Below are 19,484 nucleotides of genomic sequence, written 5' to 3'. Positions count from 1 at the left end.
TCGTCGTCATCACCAAGTCGTCTAAGAGAGCCTCTCGGCGGCCCACGACGAGCGAGCTTCTCCGTCTTTCGCAGACTCCGCCGATGGAAAGACCAAGAATGTGCTGCTGTTGATAGGCCGACCATACAGTGCTCCTATTTTTCAAGACAACCCACAGAGCTCACCACCGACTGTTCCGAGAGACGGCAGCGAGTAACCTGCGATGCTTGCGTCAAGATATGATATAAGAGAAGCGCTGGGCACCGTTTACGCCAAACAATGCTGCAGTCGCGCTGGGGGTTTGAGTTTCACGTCAAGCCGGCTCCAGAATTTCTCGCGTGCGAATAATTGCACTGGAGGTGTGAGATTCGGCGGTTGTAGGCGAAACACCACTTGCGAAGAAGCGTCGATGTAAATTGAGGCTACGACGATGAGTGCTCGGCCTCTAGAGCACCGCGAGTAAGTGCAACACTGCAAGAGGGCCCACCAGACTGGAATATACTGCGAAGTCAGAAAAGCAGAGAGTGGGGTATATAATGTAAACAAACTGTCCAATCTTCCAAGACAACGCCGGACAGACCCCCGCCAGTACACAAGGTTTTACTGGACGACTGGTCTAGTTGGAAATGGGGGTATCAAAGATCTCGCTCTCCCCCAGATCCAGCGCGTCCCGTGGGTCAAACCCCACAGTTGTCGATGGTGGCCAGCATCCTTTTTTGCTTTTTTGGACTCTCAGCGTCGGTAAGTCTCGCCAGAGGCTCGACCGGAAGTCGGTGTTCAGTTGCAATTATTCCGGCACCACCGTCCGCCCAACTGACCTTGCAATAGGATTCGTCACTCTCTGAAATCGCCCATCATTAAACAGCCCGTCAATCTTCCAGGTCCTGTCACTGGCGTGCTATTTTGTCACGTCGCGACGTCGCGTAAACGTCACACCCGCAACGGACGGCCGCAACGCAGCATGTCTGGCCCAGGTAGTTTGACCTCTTCCTTTTTTGCTTTCGCAGAGCCGCTGACCTCAAGTCGTCAAGCCCAAGCCATGTCTTCCCCGCAGAGCATTCCTGAGTTGCCCATCGCCGAGGTGCGCCAGTACCTCGCAGAGCAAGGTGTCGACCTAACCTCGTTCTTTGACGAAGATGTCAAGCCACGCCAACCGCCCGATCCTACCAATTCTGAGCGCAAGCTGCTAGACACTCAGCGCCCAACTCGCATTCTCAATCCCTTTGATTACGCATATCCCCACGGGGTCATCCGGGGCGTTGCCGCTTTGGTGGAGCACACCAACGGCGACCTCCGCAAGGCGCAGACCGCTGTACGCGAGGCTATCAGAAAACGCAAGTCCAACAATCGAGGACCTAGTCGCCTGGTAGTAGAATTACTTCCCCACGACCTGAATCGCGCCATCGTCATCCTTGGTGGCGCATCCTTGCGCAACAAGGATAACGACGGTAACAACAAACGCGACGCCGCGTCTCCAGCACCAGACGAGCCGACTCCGAAGCATCAGCGGCCGTCTGAGCCCAAGGCCGTCAAGCCCAAAGTCGTCCACAACCTTGCAAGGCTCCCCGTCGAGCTTCGTCATCTGCTCAAGTCTCTCGGCCAGATCAAGAGCGCGCCGGGGAAGCCAGACTTTCCTGTCCAGGTCCGGGACAACGAGCTCGCAGCTTTCTCAGACTTCACCATTGCGATGAGTACTTTCCGATACACCGTGGAACATCTCCCGCCTTTCACAGACCCCAACTACGACGACGAAGTACTGCAAGTTATGGAGAAGGAGAGGTCGACGCTCCATGCGCACAAGCATTGGCGCTTCCATGTGCTTTCCACGCTTGCTGCGCGCATCTAGTGAGCTCTTCTCTTTGCCCTTCTATGCTCTGACCCTGCTGGCATCCAAAAGCGAAGGCCTGCATGCCAGGACGGGTCTCACAATCAGTGGCGAGCTGAAAGATCTGTTCTTGAGCCCTATGACGTGCTGTACGAAAGAAGACGAGGACTATGATGATGAGGCAAAGGCTGGCGAGGAAAAGGCCGGCAAATCTGGCACCACGCGTGCGCTCGACAACGCTTCTTGAAACTTGCAAGCTTCGAGCCGCGAAATGAAGAGGTTGGCCCAATATTCGGCATCTTTGCTCATGAAAACGACTAATGATTCCTCCACGAATGTCTTGAGATTGGTTTGCGAAGGCTCGCTCCTAGCCATCCCACCCTGTCATGCTGGCTTGTCTTGTTCCCTTATGACGCCGAGAAAGAAGCATGCCGGCGTTGCGGGAGCATTCATGGGCAGAGCGGTCAAGACGGAAGCAGGCCTAGACTTCAGGAGGCGGCCTGCTAAGAAATGCGGCCCGAAGAAGGGATTGAGGGACTTTATGATGGCGCTGACCTTGAGACGGGGAATACTTGGACTCTTTGGTCAGTTTTGTGTGGTTTTCAGCTTGGTGGTCGAAGAAAGACGGCTGTAGAGCGCCGAAAGAGAAAGCAGTTGATGGGTGTTTAACAGTGTCTGGGGGGAGTGGCTCCGACGATAGGTGACTGTGAAGTCACCGCGGCCTGCTAGCTATAAATTGTCAGCAGGCTTTTGGGACACTACGTGTTGTTTACTTGGCAGAGATACGGCTTGGCAATGAGTTGGCGAGCAGCTCCGCAACGGTCAGGTTTCCTTGTCCAGCTTCACGCAGAAGACGTCCAAGTGAATGGATGACAACCGCTAACAGTATACCTGGCAAAATGGAACACCAGCACATAAGCCCGCAGTGATTCTGACACAGGGTGAGTGTCAAGACTGTCCAAACTCTAACCCACCACCTCTCGCCCGCTTTGACAAGCGAGTCGAAGCGATGTTTAGAGGTTAAAAAAGTCAAAAAGAATGCTGGCCAGCATTGACGAGTAAGGGACTTGGACCCCGGGCTCCTGCCTTGCGGAGCTCTCCTACAAGGCAGCCACTGGTTACGGAGCTCTCCAAGCAACCAGTACGCTACCGCAACTTTGCAGACGTAGAAGCCCATCGTCGTTGAAAACATGGTAGTTTGCACACATTATATAGATCATATTTTTATGTTTGCCTTGGAAGTTAGGCACACAAGTCTATCGCTGTCCGGTCTGAACTGAGCCCTGGTCCGGTGTTGCGCCCACCTCACGCCCACCACGCTCCGGATCTCTTGCAATTGTCACCCCGCATTTCCACAACGTACCGTACCTAACTGTACCTCCCGTCACGCCATCCCAACTCATCGTGCGTCCGCCTACGCCCACCGCGAATTCATCTCTCTTGTCACCTTCAGCCAACACCCTGGCCACACCCTTCAAGCAACCCCGAATCGCCGCCCGTTCTCATGGATATCCCAGCGGCCTCTGACCACGCCGCTGCCGACGAAATCTTGCAGGACGTCGCAACATTCTTGGACGAGGGTTTCCGACCCCGCCAGCTGCCAAATCCCGCCAAATGCTTCCACTGGGCGCGCTCGGATCGACCTCTCACGCGCATTCTTGAACCACGTGAATACCCCACGGATACTCTGCTCAGTGTTCTCGAGCTTGTGGAGAAAGCTGGTACTGTTCCCGCAGCCCAGGCGGCTCTCAGGACTGCGGTTGCATACCGCAAGAGCTTGGTGACGCAGGGTTCTTTATACATACAGGTCTTGCCAAGGGACTTCAAAAATGCAATGAAGAGTCTCAATGACGCTACAACTGCCGACAATGATAAACCAACCCCCGAATCCCCGCCGCCAGCAATGCACCCTCAAAAGCAAAGAGCTCTGAACGAGTCCACTCCCAACGGCAAAAAGAGTTGTCCCAGCGTCGTCAAGCGCATGGAAGATGTCCCAGAAGCGCTTGCGAAAACACTGAGGATAATGAGCAACTTGCAGAAGGGCCCTGCCTCGAGACCTGAGGTTGCCAGGCGTTTCAACAGTGAGCAGAGCGAATCTGAGCTTTACGCTCTCCATATAAACTGCACGACCATCCTTCGGGCCTCAAGCATTCAGGATGAGGAATTCGGTATTCGGCAAGGCACTGAGGCACACTCTCGTAAGCATTGGCAGTTCAAACTCTTTGCTAACGAGGCCTCCAAGCTCTAGTAAGTCAAAGGATAGCACTTCTGCCAGAGGAAGCGGCTAATGATTCAAAAAAGCAAGAAATTGAGTGAGGAAACAGGACTGGTCCTCAGCAAACCGCTCCGGAACATCTTCGAAACCCCACTCCAGTGCTGTGCCAACAATCAGGCCAAAGAGAGCAGTCAAATTAAGCCCCAGTGAGGAAATAATGAGACCCTACGAGAAGTTTCGGACTTTGGGCAAACGTTTCCGGACTCCTCTAGACTACTTTAGGAGCCAGTACGCTCCTACACCACTAATTCGTCCAGAACCAGCGCTGACCTTCAGTCTAGATACACCATGGAAGCCTTTCATCCTTTTAATCATAAATTTGGCACCAAAACCCCCTCTCCAGCCCGAAACGAGCCATGTGGTGGCGCACAAGGAGCAGTCAACAACGGCACAATCGAACTCTGAGCTACAGGTGTACAAAGGTTGGGAGATTAGCTGATAGAGGGATCGATACGAGACTGGAGAGATATTTTGCGGAGGCTCCACGCTTTGAAAGGCCGTACAACGCCAGGAAAGAAGCATGTCGGCGTTGAGGGAGCATTCGTGGACAAAGAGGTCAAGATGAAATTGGGTCTACGCTTCAGCAGGAGCCCGCTTGGTATTTGGATTTTGTGTTGGTCAGAATGGAGAGATTCGGCTTGGAGAAGTGGAGAGGAGGCGATGGTCTTTGCTTTGGTGAAAATTGGGATGGTCTGTTGGTAGGAGGGGTTCCTTCGAGGTGACCTGTAGAGTAGCAATTTCGGTGTGCGAGCCGGATCGAAGCAGAAACGCACGGGAGATCTAACTAGAGAAAAGGCGATGACAGGTTTCTGAGGGGGCCGATGGGAGTGGCTCCAATGTCGAGTGACTGTCAGGTGACTACCTGAAGAAGGTGCAGAGCGTGATTCCTTGTTGTCTACAGTAGGAGAGGACACGCGCAAAGACGTGACTACTAACTGCCTAGGTACCAGGTAGGTGTACCCTGGCAATCACCACTGACGTCACCTGCACCGGAAGCGAACCGGCGCACAGGCCTCCCTATCCTCCATCACCACCGCCTGCTCCGGTGCTCGGCCGTCGCCAGACAGCTCGGCATTTTGCGCCCACGCTCACCCAACCTCTGAAGTTTTCGCCAACCAGCGTACTCACACTCTCGCATCTATCCAGCACACATGGATCCATCAATGGCGTCTGACCATACCGAGGTGGATCGTGTCTTGCAGCAGATTCAAGCCGACACCATCGATATCGCGACGTTCTTGGACGAGGACTTTCGCCCGCGCCAACCTCCAGACGTCTCCAGTCCCAAGTGCTTCCTCTGCTACGGACAACCTGACACGCGCATCCTCGAGCCACGCGAATATCCGCAAGGCATACTCTCCGCCATCCACAGCCTCGTGAAGCAGGCGGGCTCCGTCGACAAAGCCACAGCTACTCTGAGAGCCGCCGTCAATAAACGCAAGAGCTCCAGCGGCCAGGTCTCTTTGGTCATCCAAGTCCTTCTGAGAGACTTTGGCAAGGCCAAGACCATGCTCAGCCGCGAGGCGCCAAGCAACGACAGCAGGAAACGCGCGGCTGAATTTTCCCTTCCTGTCCGTCCCAAGAAAAAGGTGGATCTCAAGGAGCCTGGTCCCGATGGAGAAGGCACTGTCATGAATGGAGATGGTCAGATTGGAGCGTTCAATGGTCCCAGGATCGTCAGCCGTTTCGGAGATCTCCCAATAACCCTGTCAGAAATCTTGGTGTTGCTGAAACAGATGAGGAACACAGCCACTACCCCAGGCACCAACATTGCTGCGCTCTTCTGCGGTGAACAAGACCGCAACGAGCTTTTCCGCTTGTTCATGCGTGCCTTCGTGGACTTCCATTTCATGGGATACGAAGACGCGGGCTTTGACGACTTCCGACGGCTGCAAGCCCATGCTTACAAGCACTACATGTTCAGAAATCTTGCCGACCAGGCTATTTACGAATGGTGAGACAGAAGGCACAAATCCAATTGCAGTGCGAGGCTAATATATGAATGAAGCAAGAAGTTGAACGTGGAAACGGGACTCGTCCTCAGCGAAAAGCTCAGGCAGATCTTCGAATCTCCGCTGCCTTGTTGCTCTGGCAGTCAGGATCCAGACACTGGAAATGCTGAGCATCAGTGAGATTATCACAAGAACCTGTGAAAAGTTCACGCCTTCTTTCCAAAAGTACGTGCTCCACCCCAAAATCGTACACCAACAGCGCTGATATTCATTGCAGACACGTCAGAGAGTCTTACTTTGTGCCTCTACATCCTCCAAACTCGTACATTCAGCACCGAATTCTCCTCTCCTACGCGAAAGGGGCAAGCGGTGGATCACAGGGAGCATTCAAGACGAGGACTCCGGCCACTGGAAATGGACAAGCTACGCGTGTGAGCAATTTCAATGGGCTCCGGGTTTCGGATACACCATTTCGGGAGAGTCAGCTAGAAGGGAGACCGGTATGAGGCCGGAGAGAGACTTGGCGGGGACTTCACGCTTTCAGCGGCTGTACAAGGTGGTGAAGCTCATCATGGGAGTACTTCAGCTTTTGGAGGGCTTTGACTTGGTTACAGATGGATGGGGTGATAGGATCAGAGCAGTCTCTTTGGGAGGGCAACAGTTAACACAATCGGTGTGAAAATTGAGCCCCCAGTAAGCTGTGTCAAAATGGATTTGATTCTCGAGGCCGAAAACTTGTTGACATTTGCTCCGCCGGCCTCCAACATCAAACCCACACTTTGACCAAGCCAACGTCTCGCGACCTCGACCATTTGGAAATTGGAACCCTTCCGCCGTCTCCAGTTTGTGCCATTCACCTCTTCGCCCGGGCGAGTCCTCCCATTCTCTCGCCCGCCCCCCAAATCTTCCAGCAAATGCCAAACACTTCACTGACAAACCAAAAGCCGCGTCCTCCACCCACCATGACAGCCCTCCAAAAGCAGCGCCAGCTCGCAGACGCCCTGGCCCGCATCTGCGCCATCGGCATCGAAAACCTCCTCGACAGCAGCATCCAACCGCGCCATGCCCCCAACGCCGCGCGGCCAAACAAGAAAGCCCTGCTCGACGACAAGGAAACTGGCATCCTGCTGCTGGAGGCGTACCCGCCGAAGCTGATCAACCAGCTGGACACCCTGCACCGCATCATGCGCGACTCGGTGGAATTGAAGCGGCAGGTCCTCGCCGAGGTGCGCGCCAGGCAGGAAGATCCGCGGCACCCGCAGCAGAGGGTGCGTGAGGTCATGGCGAGGGATTTGGGTGCCGTGATTGGTCGTCATAATTTTGCGAGGGCGGCGGAGCGGAAGCGCAGGTGCGATGAGGGAGATGAGCCGCGTTTGCACGCGTGCCAGCGCCCGCGGAAAGTGATGCGGGCTCGGGGGCGCTTGCTCTGATTGTACCCATCTTGTCACTTTTGCATTGAAGGTTGGTCGATGCTCTGCTGGAGGAGGAACTGTATGGTTCTGCGGGTGCGGATGTTGAGGCTCTTTGAGAAGCGCTTCTAGACCATGAGGGCGCGGGAGGTTGGATGTCCTTGTGAGCAGTCCAACGTGGACTGCGAGCCAAGAGTAAGTCCAGCGCAATATTTTCCGAGATATCGTTTGAAAAGGAGGCTAAAGTCAAGTAAGAGACCGCAGGAAACCTCGGGCTTGCAGGTCTGGCCATACGGTTGATTTGAATTACGTCTGTCGAACAATGTAGCGTTGGCTTTCACAAAAACGACTACGATGTTTTAATCTCTCTCGTCTTTGCAGCAAAAGAACTTCAGGGATTGTTGAATTCGGCGGCACTGGTGAGCCACTGAGTACTTTCAACAGCCTGCTGCGATATTCCGACACAAAAGACAAGGGGGAGAAGATGCAGTATGGGAGGCAGGAGTTGAAGGACAAGCACGGCGCAAAAAAGGAATCTCTTCCGAGGCTTTGGGTAGCAGGACACATACAGGCTACAGAGTGCAAAGGAGTGAAGTAGGTGTCCAGACATCTAGGTGCTCAGGGGGCACGCTTAGAAGCATCCAAACGCAAGTACAACCTTGATAAGCTTTCGGAAAGCAACACAATGAGTGTCTCGAGACTTTGTGAAAGAAGATTTGATTTGGATCGTGAGGTGTCTACCTAGCTGAACCATAGCAAAGACCCCATCAAAGAAGAGGGCAAATCGTAGCCCCCACTGCAATTCCATTGTGCACAATCAAAGCCCCTCGCCATATTCCTTTGTTTTCCCCTGCCCATGATGTCATTGTGAACAAGCAAACCCCTCTTGACAATTTTCTTTGTTGCTTCCGGCCCATTCCATCGTTACTGCTGCTTCCTTCGGTGCACTTTGTTTGCTGCTTGCTTACTTGCTATGTCGACACGTTGTGATCTTACTCTCGTACCTCTGGTAAGATGCGCATGAGTACTTCGTGAGCGTACAGTATGTTTTTCCTTTCCTCTTGAACACAAGGAATATTCAGAGACGTCGGCAGGGCAAGGGCTCAGAGCAGGACGGGCTCGAAAAGCTCCTTGAGCTTGGGCGAAAGAACAAGGCCGCTCGTTGCATTCGCATTGTTGCTACAAAGAAGCAAATAGTAAGCACACATTCGCCAGAAGTGGTGCTGGCGGCGGAGACGGCAGCGGTTGTAAGGCAAACGGAAGGGGACGAGGCAAATTGATGACCAACTTACAGCTGCATCTGTGCCAGCCGCGCCATCATGTTACGACGCCACTCGAACTCGGCACGCTCATACTGTGCGTGCGCCTCTCTGGCCCGGTCCAGCTCCGCATCATTGTCCTGATGGTTCAGTGCCGCCGCCTCATGCATAGCCTGGCGCGCTGTGTCCCAGGCCTCAGACACGGCCGCCATCAAGTGTACTTCAGGACTTTTGCGCGTAGGCACCTGCATGACCTCTCCGGTCGTCGGGACTAAGTTTTGAAGATGTGTCAGCGACTTGACGAGTTTATCGGCTTTTCCAAATGCGGCGTCGGCGGCAGCGGCGTCGGTGGACTGGACTGGTAGGACTTTGAAGTTGATGCGTGTGTTGGCGGCGGTACGATGTAGCATATTGCCCGCGCTATTGGCAAGGCCCAGAACATTCTCGAGAGAAAGGGACGTGTCGTCATCCTGGGCGTCCGCTGTCTCGCGAATAGGATAGAAGACGGTGACCCTCATCAACTCGTCGGGCTCGTTCTGCGTTTGGCCATGCTCGTGAAGAGCGGGGGTTCCATTGGGCTCATTTGGCTTATTCTGGACCTCAGCTATCTCCTGGATGTCGATTTCGTCAAGTTCAGCATCGTTCTCGCCCTTTCCCTTCTCTGAAGGGCTTGACCGGTGCCGTGGGCGCAATCTTCGAGAGGATGATGCCGCGTTTTCCAGACTTTTACGCTTCTTTCGAGTGCCATTGGGCTGGCCTTCCCAGCCCCGGTAAGTCCTGAGCACCTCTTTGACATCCGACACCAGAAGCTCGCGGACGTTCTTGAACGGGTTGAGCCCGGAAGAGAGTTGGCGCGAGCGCACTTCGACTACCAGATCTTGTTTGACCTGGTCGTAGTCCATGGTGGTCTGCGCCAGTATATCCAGGATGAAAATCAAATCTTCCTCATATTCGTCCATCGAAATAACGGGTGCGTCGGGTTGGGACAGCTTGACCCTTATGCGTCGCGCCGCCGTCTGCAAACGCTGGCGTGGCTTGATGCTGTCGTCAATCAGGTTGTCGATTCCCACTGCGTTGAGTCGACGTAGAGCTGACGCCCGCGCAGCCCCCGGCAAGTTTGGCATCGCGGCGTGGTCTGTCGCTGCAATCGAGGTCATTTTCATGCTTCAGACAGCAGGGCAGCACGAGAGGCAATGAGGAACAGACTTACGCGTAGACTTTTGGATGTAAGAGGTGATGCAAGGGCAAATGAAAGGCGATGCAGGTGGTCGGGACGCGTAAGGTCTGCGAGGTTGGTTGAAGTTGAAAAGGCGACGGACCAGGTGCGGAAGAAAAGTCAAGATCGAGGGCTGATGGGGAATTTTCTTCCCGCAGTTGCACTGGCAGCTGGATTACTGCTTCTTGCTGCCTGCTCAGGCGAAGAATCGCTCCCGGCTACTGATCATCGATTTATGAAGGCATTTGATTTGGGCTAAACATCTTCATTTGGTACCACACACCCAGCAAATTGCGAAGCGCGTCTCGTTCAGCGAAATGTAACTTTAGACGGCATGCTGAGTGGGACGCGTCAAGCAGGACGTGTTGAGTAAACCTCTGTGCCACGACGCGTCCATGGAGGCTGCACCGCTTAGATGGAACGTGCTGTGCAAGTATCTGTACGATGTACGCAGGAATTTCTCAGCAGTCCAAAAAAGCAGGGAAAGTCAACATTCAAGCAGCTAAACACCAATGGCGCAAATTCCTAATGGTGGGCCGACCCCTTTTCGGGGGGTTTGTAAACCAAAAATACGAGTCTTATCCCAAAGACCGCGTAGGGTGGCACGTACTAAGTGAGCCATCGGAGCTGGTGTGAAAACCTGGCATGGCGGTGTGGAAACCTGCTGAACTTCAAGCGTCCCAAAGCGCGTTTGAACTGCGTGGTCTGCATTTCCTTTTTGCCCTTTCGTTCTTTATTTTTTGTCCCTTAGCGTTTTGCGCTCTACATCAAGCCGACCCTTTTGCATTAGAGAAACAAATGCTTGAGGAGGTTAATGTTTCTCTTTTGTCGTAGTCTTGAATTTGGTCAGTGTTCCAGAAGCCCCTCGACCCACCATGACGACTTCGTTGTTCCATGCTCTTCCAGCTCAGCAACGAGAAGCTGATAAAGTAAGATGAAAGAGCTCGAAACCATATTCGAGGCTCCATTGAGAGCTTTCCATGTACTGCTGCTACGGATTGGCCGGTAGGAGGCGCGGTACCAACGCCAATTGCGGGACTGCACGAAGCCGCAATGACCGGAGTGGTCGATGAGGTCCTGCTGCTTAGATATGATAAGCAATTGACTGGAAGCATCGAGATCAGAATGGTGAGACAAAGAGGGCGAGCAGCTTTGGTGTTATTCCACCTGGAAACAAACAGTGAGTCTTCCGGAAGCCCCTCGATCCCCGCGGCCGAGTTACAAAACTACCTTATCCTCCTCATGGATAGGCCTACCCCCGCCGCAAGCTTTCGATTGCGGAACACATGACAAAGCGAATGCTGGGGGACATTCGATTTCGAACGTTCGACCTGAAGTGACGGGAAGACTTGCCAAAAGAAGACGGGCGAAAGATGCCCATTGCATGCCACGGTTTACGATAGAAACTTCGCAAGTCTAAAGGAACAAGTGGAGCTAGTAATCAAACAGCCCAATCACTGGAAGTGCAAAGTGTCAAAGCAACAAGGAATCAATTTACTAGGGGTACTGCGCTTTGTGATCGCGAGTTTCTTCTAGAAAGGCATGTAGGACCTTGTATCACGGACAAAGTCCCTTTGCTCTTTTGTTTTGTAATTCTGGTCCAATCCTTGACCGCCGCTCGCCTTCCAAGCACAAGTTTCCATGTCCCATCTTCCGGCGTACGAATCCTCCGTTGCTGTACATGTAGTCTGACGCGCATGAATGCTCCCTGTGAGCCCAAACGTCCATCCCTTGCATTCTCTGCAGAGCGTAGCATGAAGGACTCGGAGAGCCGCGCTGAGTCAGGGGCTCAGGGAAGGACAGACTCGTAAAGCTCCCTCCATTTTGGCGAAAGGACAAAGCCGTGCTCTGAATGAGCGCATTTGCTGTACAAAACGCAAGCAGTCAGTATCAGTATCATAGCGATAAAGTGGTGAGGTGGAAGAAACCGGCAACTTACTGCTCCATCTGCACCAGGCGGGCCGTCATGTTGCGATGCCACTCGAATTCGGCCCTGTCATAGGCAATCATACACTCGTTCGACTTTTCGCAGGCTTCCCTGCTACCGTTCTCTCGCATAGCCTCGTGCATGGCCTGGCGCGCCGCATCCTTGGCCTCGTTGAACGCAGCCTCTAAGTGCGACTCCGGTACCTGGGGTATAGGCCAGTCCATCCTTTCTGCAAGGGAGTCGTGACTGCTAAGATGCTGTAGCTTTTGGGCGAGCAACTCAGTGTGCTTGTAAGCAGCCTCGGCCGCCGGGTCGTCCTCGTCAGGGACAGAAATGGCGACGAAGTCCAAGCGATAGTCGGAGTTGGAGTTGTCTTCTGGAAACCCGAAGACGTCGGGCCACGTAACTCCCTCCCTCGCCATGAAGGCTTGGATGTCTGTGTACTTGACAGCAGGCTCTGGTTCCTCAACGTTGATGAAGGTAGTCAACACTGTTGTCACGCCTGGCTTGTCTTGGGCGTCCATCGTCACCACGTGGTCCTCGTTGCCGCTGTCGTTGACATCGGACGTGCATGGCTCGTTATGAGCGTCTACTGTGTCGTGGTATTCCCCCTGACTTTCTTCGAGCGTGCCTGGATCACATTGCCCACCAACTTGTACCACCTCTTCCTCATCATAAACATTTGCAGTGTCTTCGAGGTCAGAATAGCCGCCATGTTCTTCAGAATCCTGCGCCATCTCTTCCTCATTGTGCACATTTCCATTGTCTTGGACATCGGCATAGCCGCCATATTCATCGGCATCCTGCATCATATCTTCCTCATCGAACAAATTTTCAGTGCCTTGGACGTCGTAGCCGCCATGGTCGTCAACATCCAGCTCCTCTGCAGCCGTAGCATGCGCAGAATCCAGCGCATCTGGGCGTCTTCCAGCCCCGCTCGGGCGTTGTTCTTGTGGCGCAAGTTCCGCACTGCGCTCGCGCGAAAGTTGATTTGCACGAGCTCGATGGGCTTTGAGGACAGCGGAGACATCGGAAAACAGAATCTCGCGCACATTCTTGTGGGACAGGTGGCTGTGGTGACGTGTGCGCACTGCCGTGTGCAGCAGCCGCTTGACTCTAGCGTCGTCATTGAGCATCTGCACCAGTTCGTCCAGGGCCAGGATGAGATTTTTGTCGTAATCCTCAAGCGCAAGAATTGGTGTCTCTCTGTGGAAAACCTTGAGTCTGAGTTTGGGCCTCGATGGGTCGGGGCGCTCGCGCGGCTTGATACCGTCATCGATGAGGTTGTCGATGCCGATTGCGCGCAGCCGGCGAAGGGCTTCTTCCTTCCTGTTGGTCCTTGCCATGACGAGGTGCGTGTCACTGCAAATGTGGTGAGCGTTTCTTCTGAGAATGGTGCTGGAGCATTCAGAGTCTGAAATGCCTACGGTGGTGGTAATGCGAAAAGAAAGGCAGGACGATGTGGAGAGGTTGGAGAGAAGAAGGTGGACAGGTCGAATCCAGGCGGGTTGTGTCTGGGGTCGGAGATGGGCAATGGTCCAGCGCATACAGTGTGTCGGGGCAGCAGCGCGCCGGCGTGCGGCCTTTTTTGACCGGATTAACACTAAGGGCGCAAAGCAAAGTGTTAAGCCGGTAGGCGGACTTTTTGGGCCGGATCAACAATGAAGGCAGAAAGGAAATATCCAGCGCCTACATATGCCTTGCGGGCTTTGAAGTACCATCGCGCAGCCCCAGGACCCCCCATCACGTCCACCATCGCATCCAGCAGCTTTCAGGGCAACCCTTCTCATGCGACATGTCTTTTTGCCGCTACAAAAGCCTGCCCGTGAGCGCGCCAGATCCATGTCTATGGCCCTCGCTGTCGCCGCCGCGTCAAGGCCCAAACACCGTAAGCAAAGCCGCCGCCACCTCCACCGACGATTATTTTGAATTGGATTTGTTACTCAGAACAATGTGATTATCGATGGAAAATAATTGGAGGAAAGGAGAGGGACCGGCCATCGGTGAGCAGATACTCAATATCAATACCATGTGTTGCATGCTTTCGGCCAGTGCGGCCAGTGAATGTACTCCATTTTGTGATAGCGCGACAGTGCGAGCAATTTTAGGCGGCGTCAGGAAATTCAAATGTCGCAAGAAGTGCCCAAGTCGGTGCTCTGGGCGGGAGCGCCCGACGCATAGCTTCGAAGCCAAGTTTAGAGAGGCATGTAGCAGACTCAACACCAAGCAGGGTATCACCAGGTGCCGAACGCTCCCACAGCGTGCCATTCCACTGAGCTGGAAGGTTGTGCAACGAATTGGTGGTCGGACGAAGCTTCTCGTGTCTTCAGCATGGGTCGAGATGCGGTAAGAACACTGCGCAATTCCAAGACAATCACTTCTAGCTAGGAAAGTTCGTAACACTCACCAAAGCGCTCCTTGTGTTAAAAAGACTGAAGCCCAAAAAGAAAGACAAGTGGCAAAAAATTCGGCAAAAAGATTGCGAACCACGCGCTTCGAACTCGCACTTGTGCTAGCTCATATGGCTGCAGTCCATAGACGAAATTCACGTTGGCGCTAAGAGCGAGGGTTCGGTGAAAGAAGGTCAACTTTTGAAAATTATATAGTTCAAAAATGCGTGTTTGCCTTGTCGCCTCACAGTGGTTAGCTCGCGGCGACGACAAACAATGAAGCAGCCTCCAGAGGGGCTGACTGACCACACTGATACTCCCTCCGTCTATACCTCACCGGCACCATCGAACTGCCCTCCCTCTCCATCGGCCACTGTCACAGGAATCTTCACTTGTGCTGGAGCAAGGCGCGGCGTTCGCAAAACACAAAGCTGCTAGCATTTCTCTCAAAGCAGATTCTACCAGTGGACATTCAACTCCGAACCCCTCCTGGACCAGTAAGTCGTCATGCCGTGAGCAAAAACACACTTGACGGTCGCACCCGGCGCTCCCGCCGCACAAAAATGCGCCCTCCGACGCTGCATCTCCGCCACGATGTCCGTCTCGCCGAAGACGAGGCGCTCGTACTTGGACTCGTCGGGGAAGACGACGGCCGGCGACGGGAAGAGGTGCTCCTCGACGATGTTGGTGATGAGCATGTCGAGCTCGGCATCGGTGTCGGCACCTGCGTCGTTGGGTTCCTCGATGCCGCCCTTGAACTCGGCGCCAAAGTCTCTGATGTGCCCGATGGTCGAGGCCATTTGGAGGACCGTTGACCGCCGTAGTCGTGATGCTGTCGCCCCCCAGCGCTCGCTCTTCATCATCTCGCCGACGTGGTCGTGCCACGGCGCCCACCACCCCTCGTTCGGGGGCAATTCCTCCTCCCACCGGCGCACGTGGAACATGTTGATGAGGAGGTGGAGGAAAGCGCAGCGGCGGTCCGGGTTGAGAGGGTACGCGCGCGTGCCGAACTCCTTCAAGCGAAAGGTCGCGTCGGTTGTGTACAGCCAAGGTAGGTTGTCGCTGACCAGGGAGGTGTGTATCCACTTGTCGCTGCTGTTGCTGGCGAATGGGATGACTATTCTGTCGCCCTTGGCGTCGAGGACCTCGTCGTTTGCTATGGCCGGTGCCATGACGCCTGTGAGAACGCCGAGTGGAATGTCCGGAAGCATGTTCTCCGGGCTGCGCACGTCTGGGGCGGCGCCTCCGAACAGGTGTTGGAGAAGGGGCTCCGAGAGACAGGGGGGAATGAAAGAGTCGACGAAAGCCTCGTCCAGTGGTATGAATCGCTGGCCCATTAACCAGCCTCTTTCAACACCGCGGCTTACTCGTCTTGCTCTTTCCCAGCCCCATTGCGCAAAAGCCTCGCTGGCCGTCCTTTGCCGCTCCTGGTTGGTCCGCGTTACCCGTTCAGGCCAGTCATTGGAACATAGTCTGCCACCGCTTGTATGCGGAGTGCGCCACGTGGGGATGAGCTGATCAACGCAGGCCCAGTCTTCCTCTTTGACTAGGGTTTTGCGGCGGAAAAGATCGAGGAATCTTTCCAAAAGCCGGTCAGCGCGGAGCCTGACGACGAGAATGTTTGCGCGCGTGTCGCCGACCTCGTGGTGTATGCGCTCCCTTTCTTCTTCATAGTCGTGCGTGCTCGGCGGGTCTTTCGAATTGTAATTTTCAAAATACGCTTGAACCATTTCGCGGAGGGCTTTGCGGAAGTATGCAATGTCGGCTTCGAGAGCTTCGAGTAGCAGTTGGGTTTGCCGTCGATACGTGGTCGATAATTGCTGCTCCCACTGCTCCTGTGCCATGTCTGGGGTGCGGCATGGTTGTGAAGCCTGCCGGAATTCGAAAAGCATCTTGTTTTTGGCGAGGGCATCGGTCATGAGATTGTGAAGCTCGAGGCCGGCGGCGCTGGAGAGCTTATTCTGCTGGTTGATGTCGAGGCAGCGCGACCGGATGTCTTGGTAAATGCAGCGCGGGTGCTGCAGTTCTGGTTCCACGTAGTCGTCATCGTACACGCGATAATGTTCTCCTTCTTCCTCGCTGTCATAGTCGCGGTCGTGGTAGTAGGAGTAGTCGAAATCGGTACCATCCGAATCCGTATCCGAATCCGTATCCGAATCCTGACTTTCTTCATCTTCTGCCTCATCCTCGGCATCATGGATGGTCATACTCGTCCTTGACGAGCTTCTGCTCAACGCCTCGTCGGATGATTGGCTGGATATCTCGTCCGATGCCTGGCTAGATGTTTCATCGAACATTTCTTCCGTCTGCAATGCCACTTCAGTTGAATCCTCGCTGCATGACTGGCTTTGAACCTTGCTGGAAATGTCATTGCCGGTCATCGTGGAAGTGTCCATGTCGATTGTGATCGAAATTTCGCTTGTGGTAGTGCTTGGGAGCTCGCTGGAAAGACTGTGTAGTTTTGATGGCTAAGTGAGTGGAGAAAAGCTCGTGTGAAGGGCTGATGAGGATGCACAGGGACCAAGGGGCTCACTCGAATTTATAGAGGCGACAGGTCGTGAGCTCGTACGCTAAATTCACGTTGACTTTCATACATACACAAGCGTGGGGTCCATGATTCGAGTTACTCTTTGCTCATCCATGGACAGCTGTTCCATTGAACATGTCGATTTGGATCCATGGCGCAGCTTCGGCCTGTTGAGCAACTCTTTTACTATTACGAAATAATATCTTCCGGTTGACAGGATTTTCGAGCTATTTCTCATGTGGAAGAATCAAGACATGTCTAAAGATTAAGAAGGTCTGGTCGTCAAGACCAGAGGTTGAGGCCCAAGCCGTTGATTTTCCAGGGATATTGTGACTGAAATGTTGCGGAGAGGACCCGGAAGAAGACAGGAATCAGGACCTGTGTGAATGGTGAAAAGGGACATGTTCCAAGCAGTGGGCAGATGTTGAATATTGAGGCTACAAGCAGGTTCTGGCCTGGATGGGGAGCCCCTCGAGTCTGATGCCCGACGGCTCTTTGATGGTTTGGTATCGGTGAAGCGTTGAGAACCAGGAATGCGGTACCGTGTCCAACATAGGGAGCAAGGGCAAGTCCCTGAAGAAACAACGGGCGGACGTGAGTGGTGGGTGGCTGGGTTCTGGCACGTTGGTGCCCCTGGCTTGGCGGACGGGAGCCGTGGTTCAGTTGGAACGGGACCATCGGCGACGTCAGGCCAACTCCATCCAGCCCAACCCACAGCATTTGACCCTGACGCTCGCTTTTGTCGTTGCAGATTGCTTTTGGGAGGTTAGGTTGTCGTCTTGAGGCTCACGGACGCTGACGTGTTTCTAATTCGAGACGAGGCTCCACTTTTTGGGGCCACCGCAGTCGACCACCACCATGGCCAACGACAACGACGACGACGACTTCAATCGCTACTACTCGGACACGTCCGACGACGACGACTACTACCACCCTCGCCAGCATCCCGCCAACTCGTTCCGCCCAAGCGACACGGCGTCTCTGCTTCAAACCCCCTTCTCTCTGGATGCCGCGCCGCTAGCAGGCTCGCGCTCGCAGCAAACCCGCTACCACCACGCACATCGCAGCTTGCCTGACGGCCGTCCCGCTCCCTCTCCCCGACAACGACAACAACGCCATCAACACTCTCGTCCTCCTGCACGCGCATATCCCGCCCGCTTCCGCCGCTCCACTCCCGCCTCTCACCACTCCCCCGCGCCCCACACGATCGACGCCTACTACATGGCTGGCGACAAAGACCGCTCCTACGCCCACAGCGATGACGACATTCCGCTGGCCGCTGGAGCCCAAGGTCGCGAATGGCAGAACCACCAGCAGCGCCGCCCGCTCATAGACATGGTCACCAACGAGTGGCAGAAGAATTTCCACTCTGACAGCGACGACGACGACTTCTTCTACGCCGAGAAGCGCAACTGGTACACGCCCGCCGTCATCACCCTCCTCGTCCACAGCTCCCGTCGCGTCCCTCGCCGCGTCCAGCGCACAGTCTGCATAGGTCTTGGCTTTCTCGTGGCTGCCTGGCTGGGCTGGCGCTGGTTACTCCAACCATATTGGCACGAACAATCGAGCTTCGCCCAGGCTGTGTCTGGCTCTGCGCGCTGGGGCGTCTACGGATCGAACGCGCGCCCGTCTTTTGACGACATGGTGCACGTCAAACAACTAGACCCGAGCCTGCTGCCTGGCTCTGCTGCAGATAACCAGCGCCTTGTTTTTGTGGGCGATGTGCATGGCTGCAAGGACGAGCGTAAGCGTTCAAATGGTTTACTTTTCGACTGCTAACACACGTAGTTGTCGACCTCCTCGCCAAAGTCAACTTCCACCCCACCTCCGATCACCTCATCCTCACCGGCGACATGGTCAGCAAAGGTCCCGACTCGCCGGGCGTCGTCGACTTTGCGCGTGACATGCAGGCTTCGTGCGTGCGCGGCAACCACGAAGATCGCGTCCTCCTCACTCACAAATCGCTCAAAATGGCCCTCGCCGACGCCAACAGCAGCAAGACGCTGTCCGAGGACGAAGTGCGCAACGCGGGCGCAAAGAAGGACAAGAATTTGGCGCGGTCATTAAACGGCAAGCAGATTGAATGGCTGCAGCAATGTCCGGTCATCTTGCGCGTAGGAACGCTGCCCGGAATGGGCCAAGTGGTCGTGGCGCACGCCGGCTTGGTCCCGGGAATCGAGCTGGAGCGACAAGACCCATACCAGGTGATGAACATGCGAAGCGTAGATTTGGAGACCAAGGTGCCAAGCGAGGGCCGCGATTACGCACCGTGGGACAAGGTAAGCAAATGTCCACCATTGACGGTGTCGCGTGCCCACCTTCCGAATCCAGCTAACCCCGAAACTCAGTACTGGAACTTTTTCATGTCGCACGTGCCCAACCCAGACAACCGAGTGACGATCGTCTATGGCCACGACTCCAAGCGCGGCCTCAACATCCGCAAGCACTCGCGCGGCATCGACTCGGGCTGCGTGCGCGGCGGCAAGCTCACCGCTCTCGTCGTCGAGGCTGACCCCAAGGGCGGGCCCGTCCAGCAGAGCATCGTCAGCGTCAAGTGCAAAGACTACAAAAACAAGGACAAGGCTGGGGCGAAGAAAAAGGATGTCAAGGGACAGGCGCAGTTGGAGGAGGAGTACTGATTCGTGCATCTCTAGATGATGCGGCGTCTTCGAATCTCTGTCATTTGGTCGTATGGCGTTGGCGGCGCACAAGGGAAAGTGGGTTC

General features: G+C 54.7%; 7 protein-coding genes across 7 annotated transcripts; 4 read left to right on the top strand and 3 right to left on the bottom strand.

Annotated features, from left to right (window-relative positions):
- Positions 1-624: 624 nt before the first annotated feature.
- On the top strand, positions 625-1,950 carry J3D65DRAFT_149289 (uncharacterized protein). The gene is made up of 3 exons (XM_066794071.1): positions 625-720; positions 808-953; positions 1,011-1,950. The coding sequence occupies exons 2-3, from the start codon at positions 941-943 to the stop codon at positions 1,823-1,825; spliced, it is 828 nt and encodes a 275-aa protein (XP_066650438.1). The 5' UTR covers positions 625-720; positions 808-940; the 3' UTR covers positions 1,826-1,950.
- A 1,300-nt stretch (positions 1,951-3,250) lies between these two features.
- On the top strand, positions 3,251-4,229 carry J3D65DRAFT_687885 (uncharacterized protein; the record flags this gene model as incomplete). Its single annotated transcript, XM_066803854.1, has 2 exons — positions 3,251-4,051; positions 4,106-4,229. Exons 1-2 carry the CDS (start codon positions 3,309-3,311, stop codon positions 4,227-4,229), a joined length of 867 nt encoding a protein of 288 aa, XP_066650437.1. The 5' UTR covers positions 3,251-3,308.
- Positions 4,230-5,230: 1,001 nt separating this feature from the next.
- On the top strand, positions 5,231-7,559 carry J3D65DRAFT_607273 (uncharacterized protein; the record flags this gene model as incomplete). The annotated part of the gene is made up of 6 exons (XM_066798493.1): positions 5,231-6,033; positions 6,179-6,256; positions 6,309-6,531; positions 6,576-6,704; positions 6,730-7,379; positions 7,493-7,559. 6 exons carry the CDS (start codon positions 5,231-5,233, stop codon positions 7,557-7,559), a joined length of 1,950 nt encoding a protein of 649 aa, XP_066650436.1.
- A 984-nt stretch (positions 7,560-8,543) lies between these two features.
- On the bottom strand, positions 8,544-9,856 carry J3D65DRAFT_662517 (uncharacterized protein; the record flags this gene model as incomplete). The annotated part of the gene is made up of 2 exons (XM_066802634.1): positions 8,544-8,619; positions 8,733-9,856. The coding sequence occupies 2 exons, from the start codon at positions 9,854-9,856 to the stop codon at positions 8,544-8,546; spliced, it is 1,200 nt and encodes a 399-aa protein (XP_066650435.1).
- Positions 9,857-11,704: 1,848 nt separating this feature from the next.
- J3D65DRAFT_607271 (uncharacterized protein) lies at positions 11,705-13,188 on the bottom strand (the record flags this gene model as incomplete). The annotated part of the gene is made up of 2 exons (XM_066798492.1): positions 11,705-11,780; positions 11,855-13,188. The coding sequence occupies 2 exons, from the start codon at positions 13,186-13,188 to the stop codon at positions 11,705-11,707; spliced, it is 1,410 nt and encodes a 469-aa protein (XP_066650434.1).
- A 1,492-nt stretch (positions 13,189-14,680) lies between these two features.
- Positions 14,681-17,123, bottom strand: J3D65DRAFT_149182 (uncharacterized protein). Its single transcript, XM_066794068.1, has one exon. The coding sequence runs from the start codon at positions 16,626-16,628 to the stop codon at positions 14,691-14,693; it is 1,938 nt and encodes a 645-aa protein (XP_066650433.1). The 5' UTR covers positions 16,629-17,123; the 3' UTR covers positions 14,681-14,690.
- Positions 17,124-17,980: 857 nt separating this feature from the next.
- J3D65DRAFT_561492 (Ser/Thr protein phosphatase family) lies at positions 17,981-19,398 on the top strand (the record flags this gene model as incomplete). The annotated part of the gene is made up of 3 exons (XM_066797520.1): positions 17,981-18,503; positions 18,548-19,038; positions 19,108-19,398. 3 exons carry the CDS (start codon positions 17,981-17,983, stop codon positions 19,396-19,398), a joined length of 1,305 nt encoding a protein of 434 aa, XP_066650432.1.
- Positions 19,399-19,484: the final 86 nt, after the last annotated feature.

This window comes from Phyllosticta citribraziliensis (assembly GCF_038025025.1).
Source record: "Phyllosticta citribraziliensis strain CPC 17464 chromosome Unknown J3D65scaffold_14, whole genome shotgun sequence".
Classification (NCBI taxonomy): domain Eukaryota; kingdom Fungi; phylum Ascomycota; class Dothideomycetes; order Botryosphaeriales; family Phyllostictaceae; genus Phyllosticta; species Phyllosticta citribraziliensis.
Note: the sequence above shows the minus strand (reverse complement) of the source record. Positions and strands in the feature narration are given on the sequence as shown.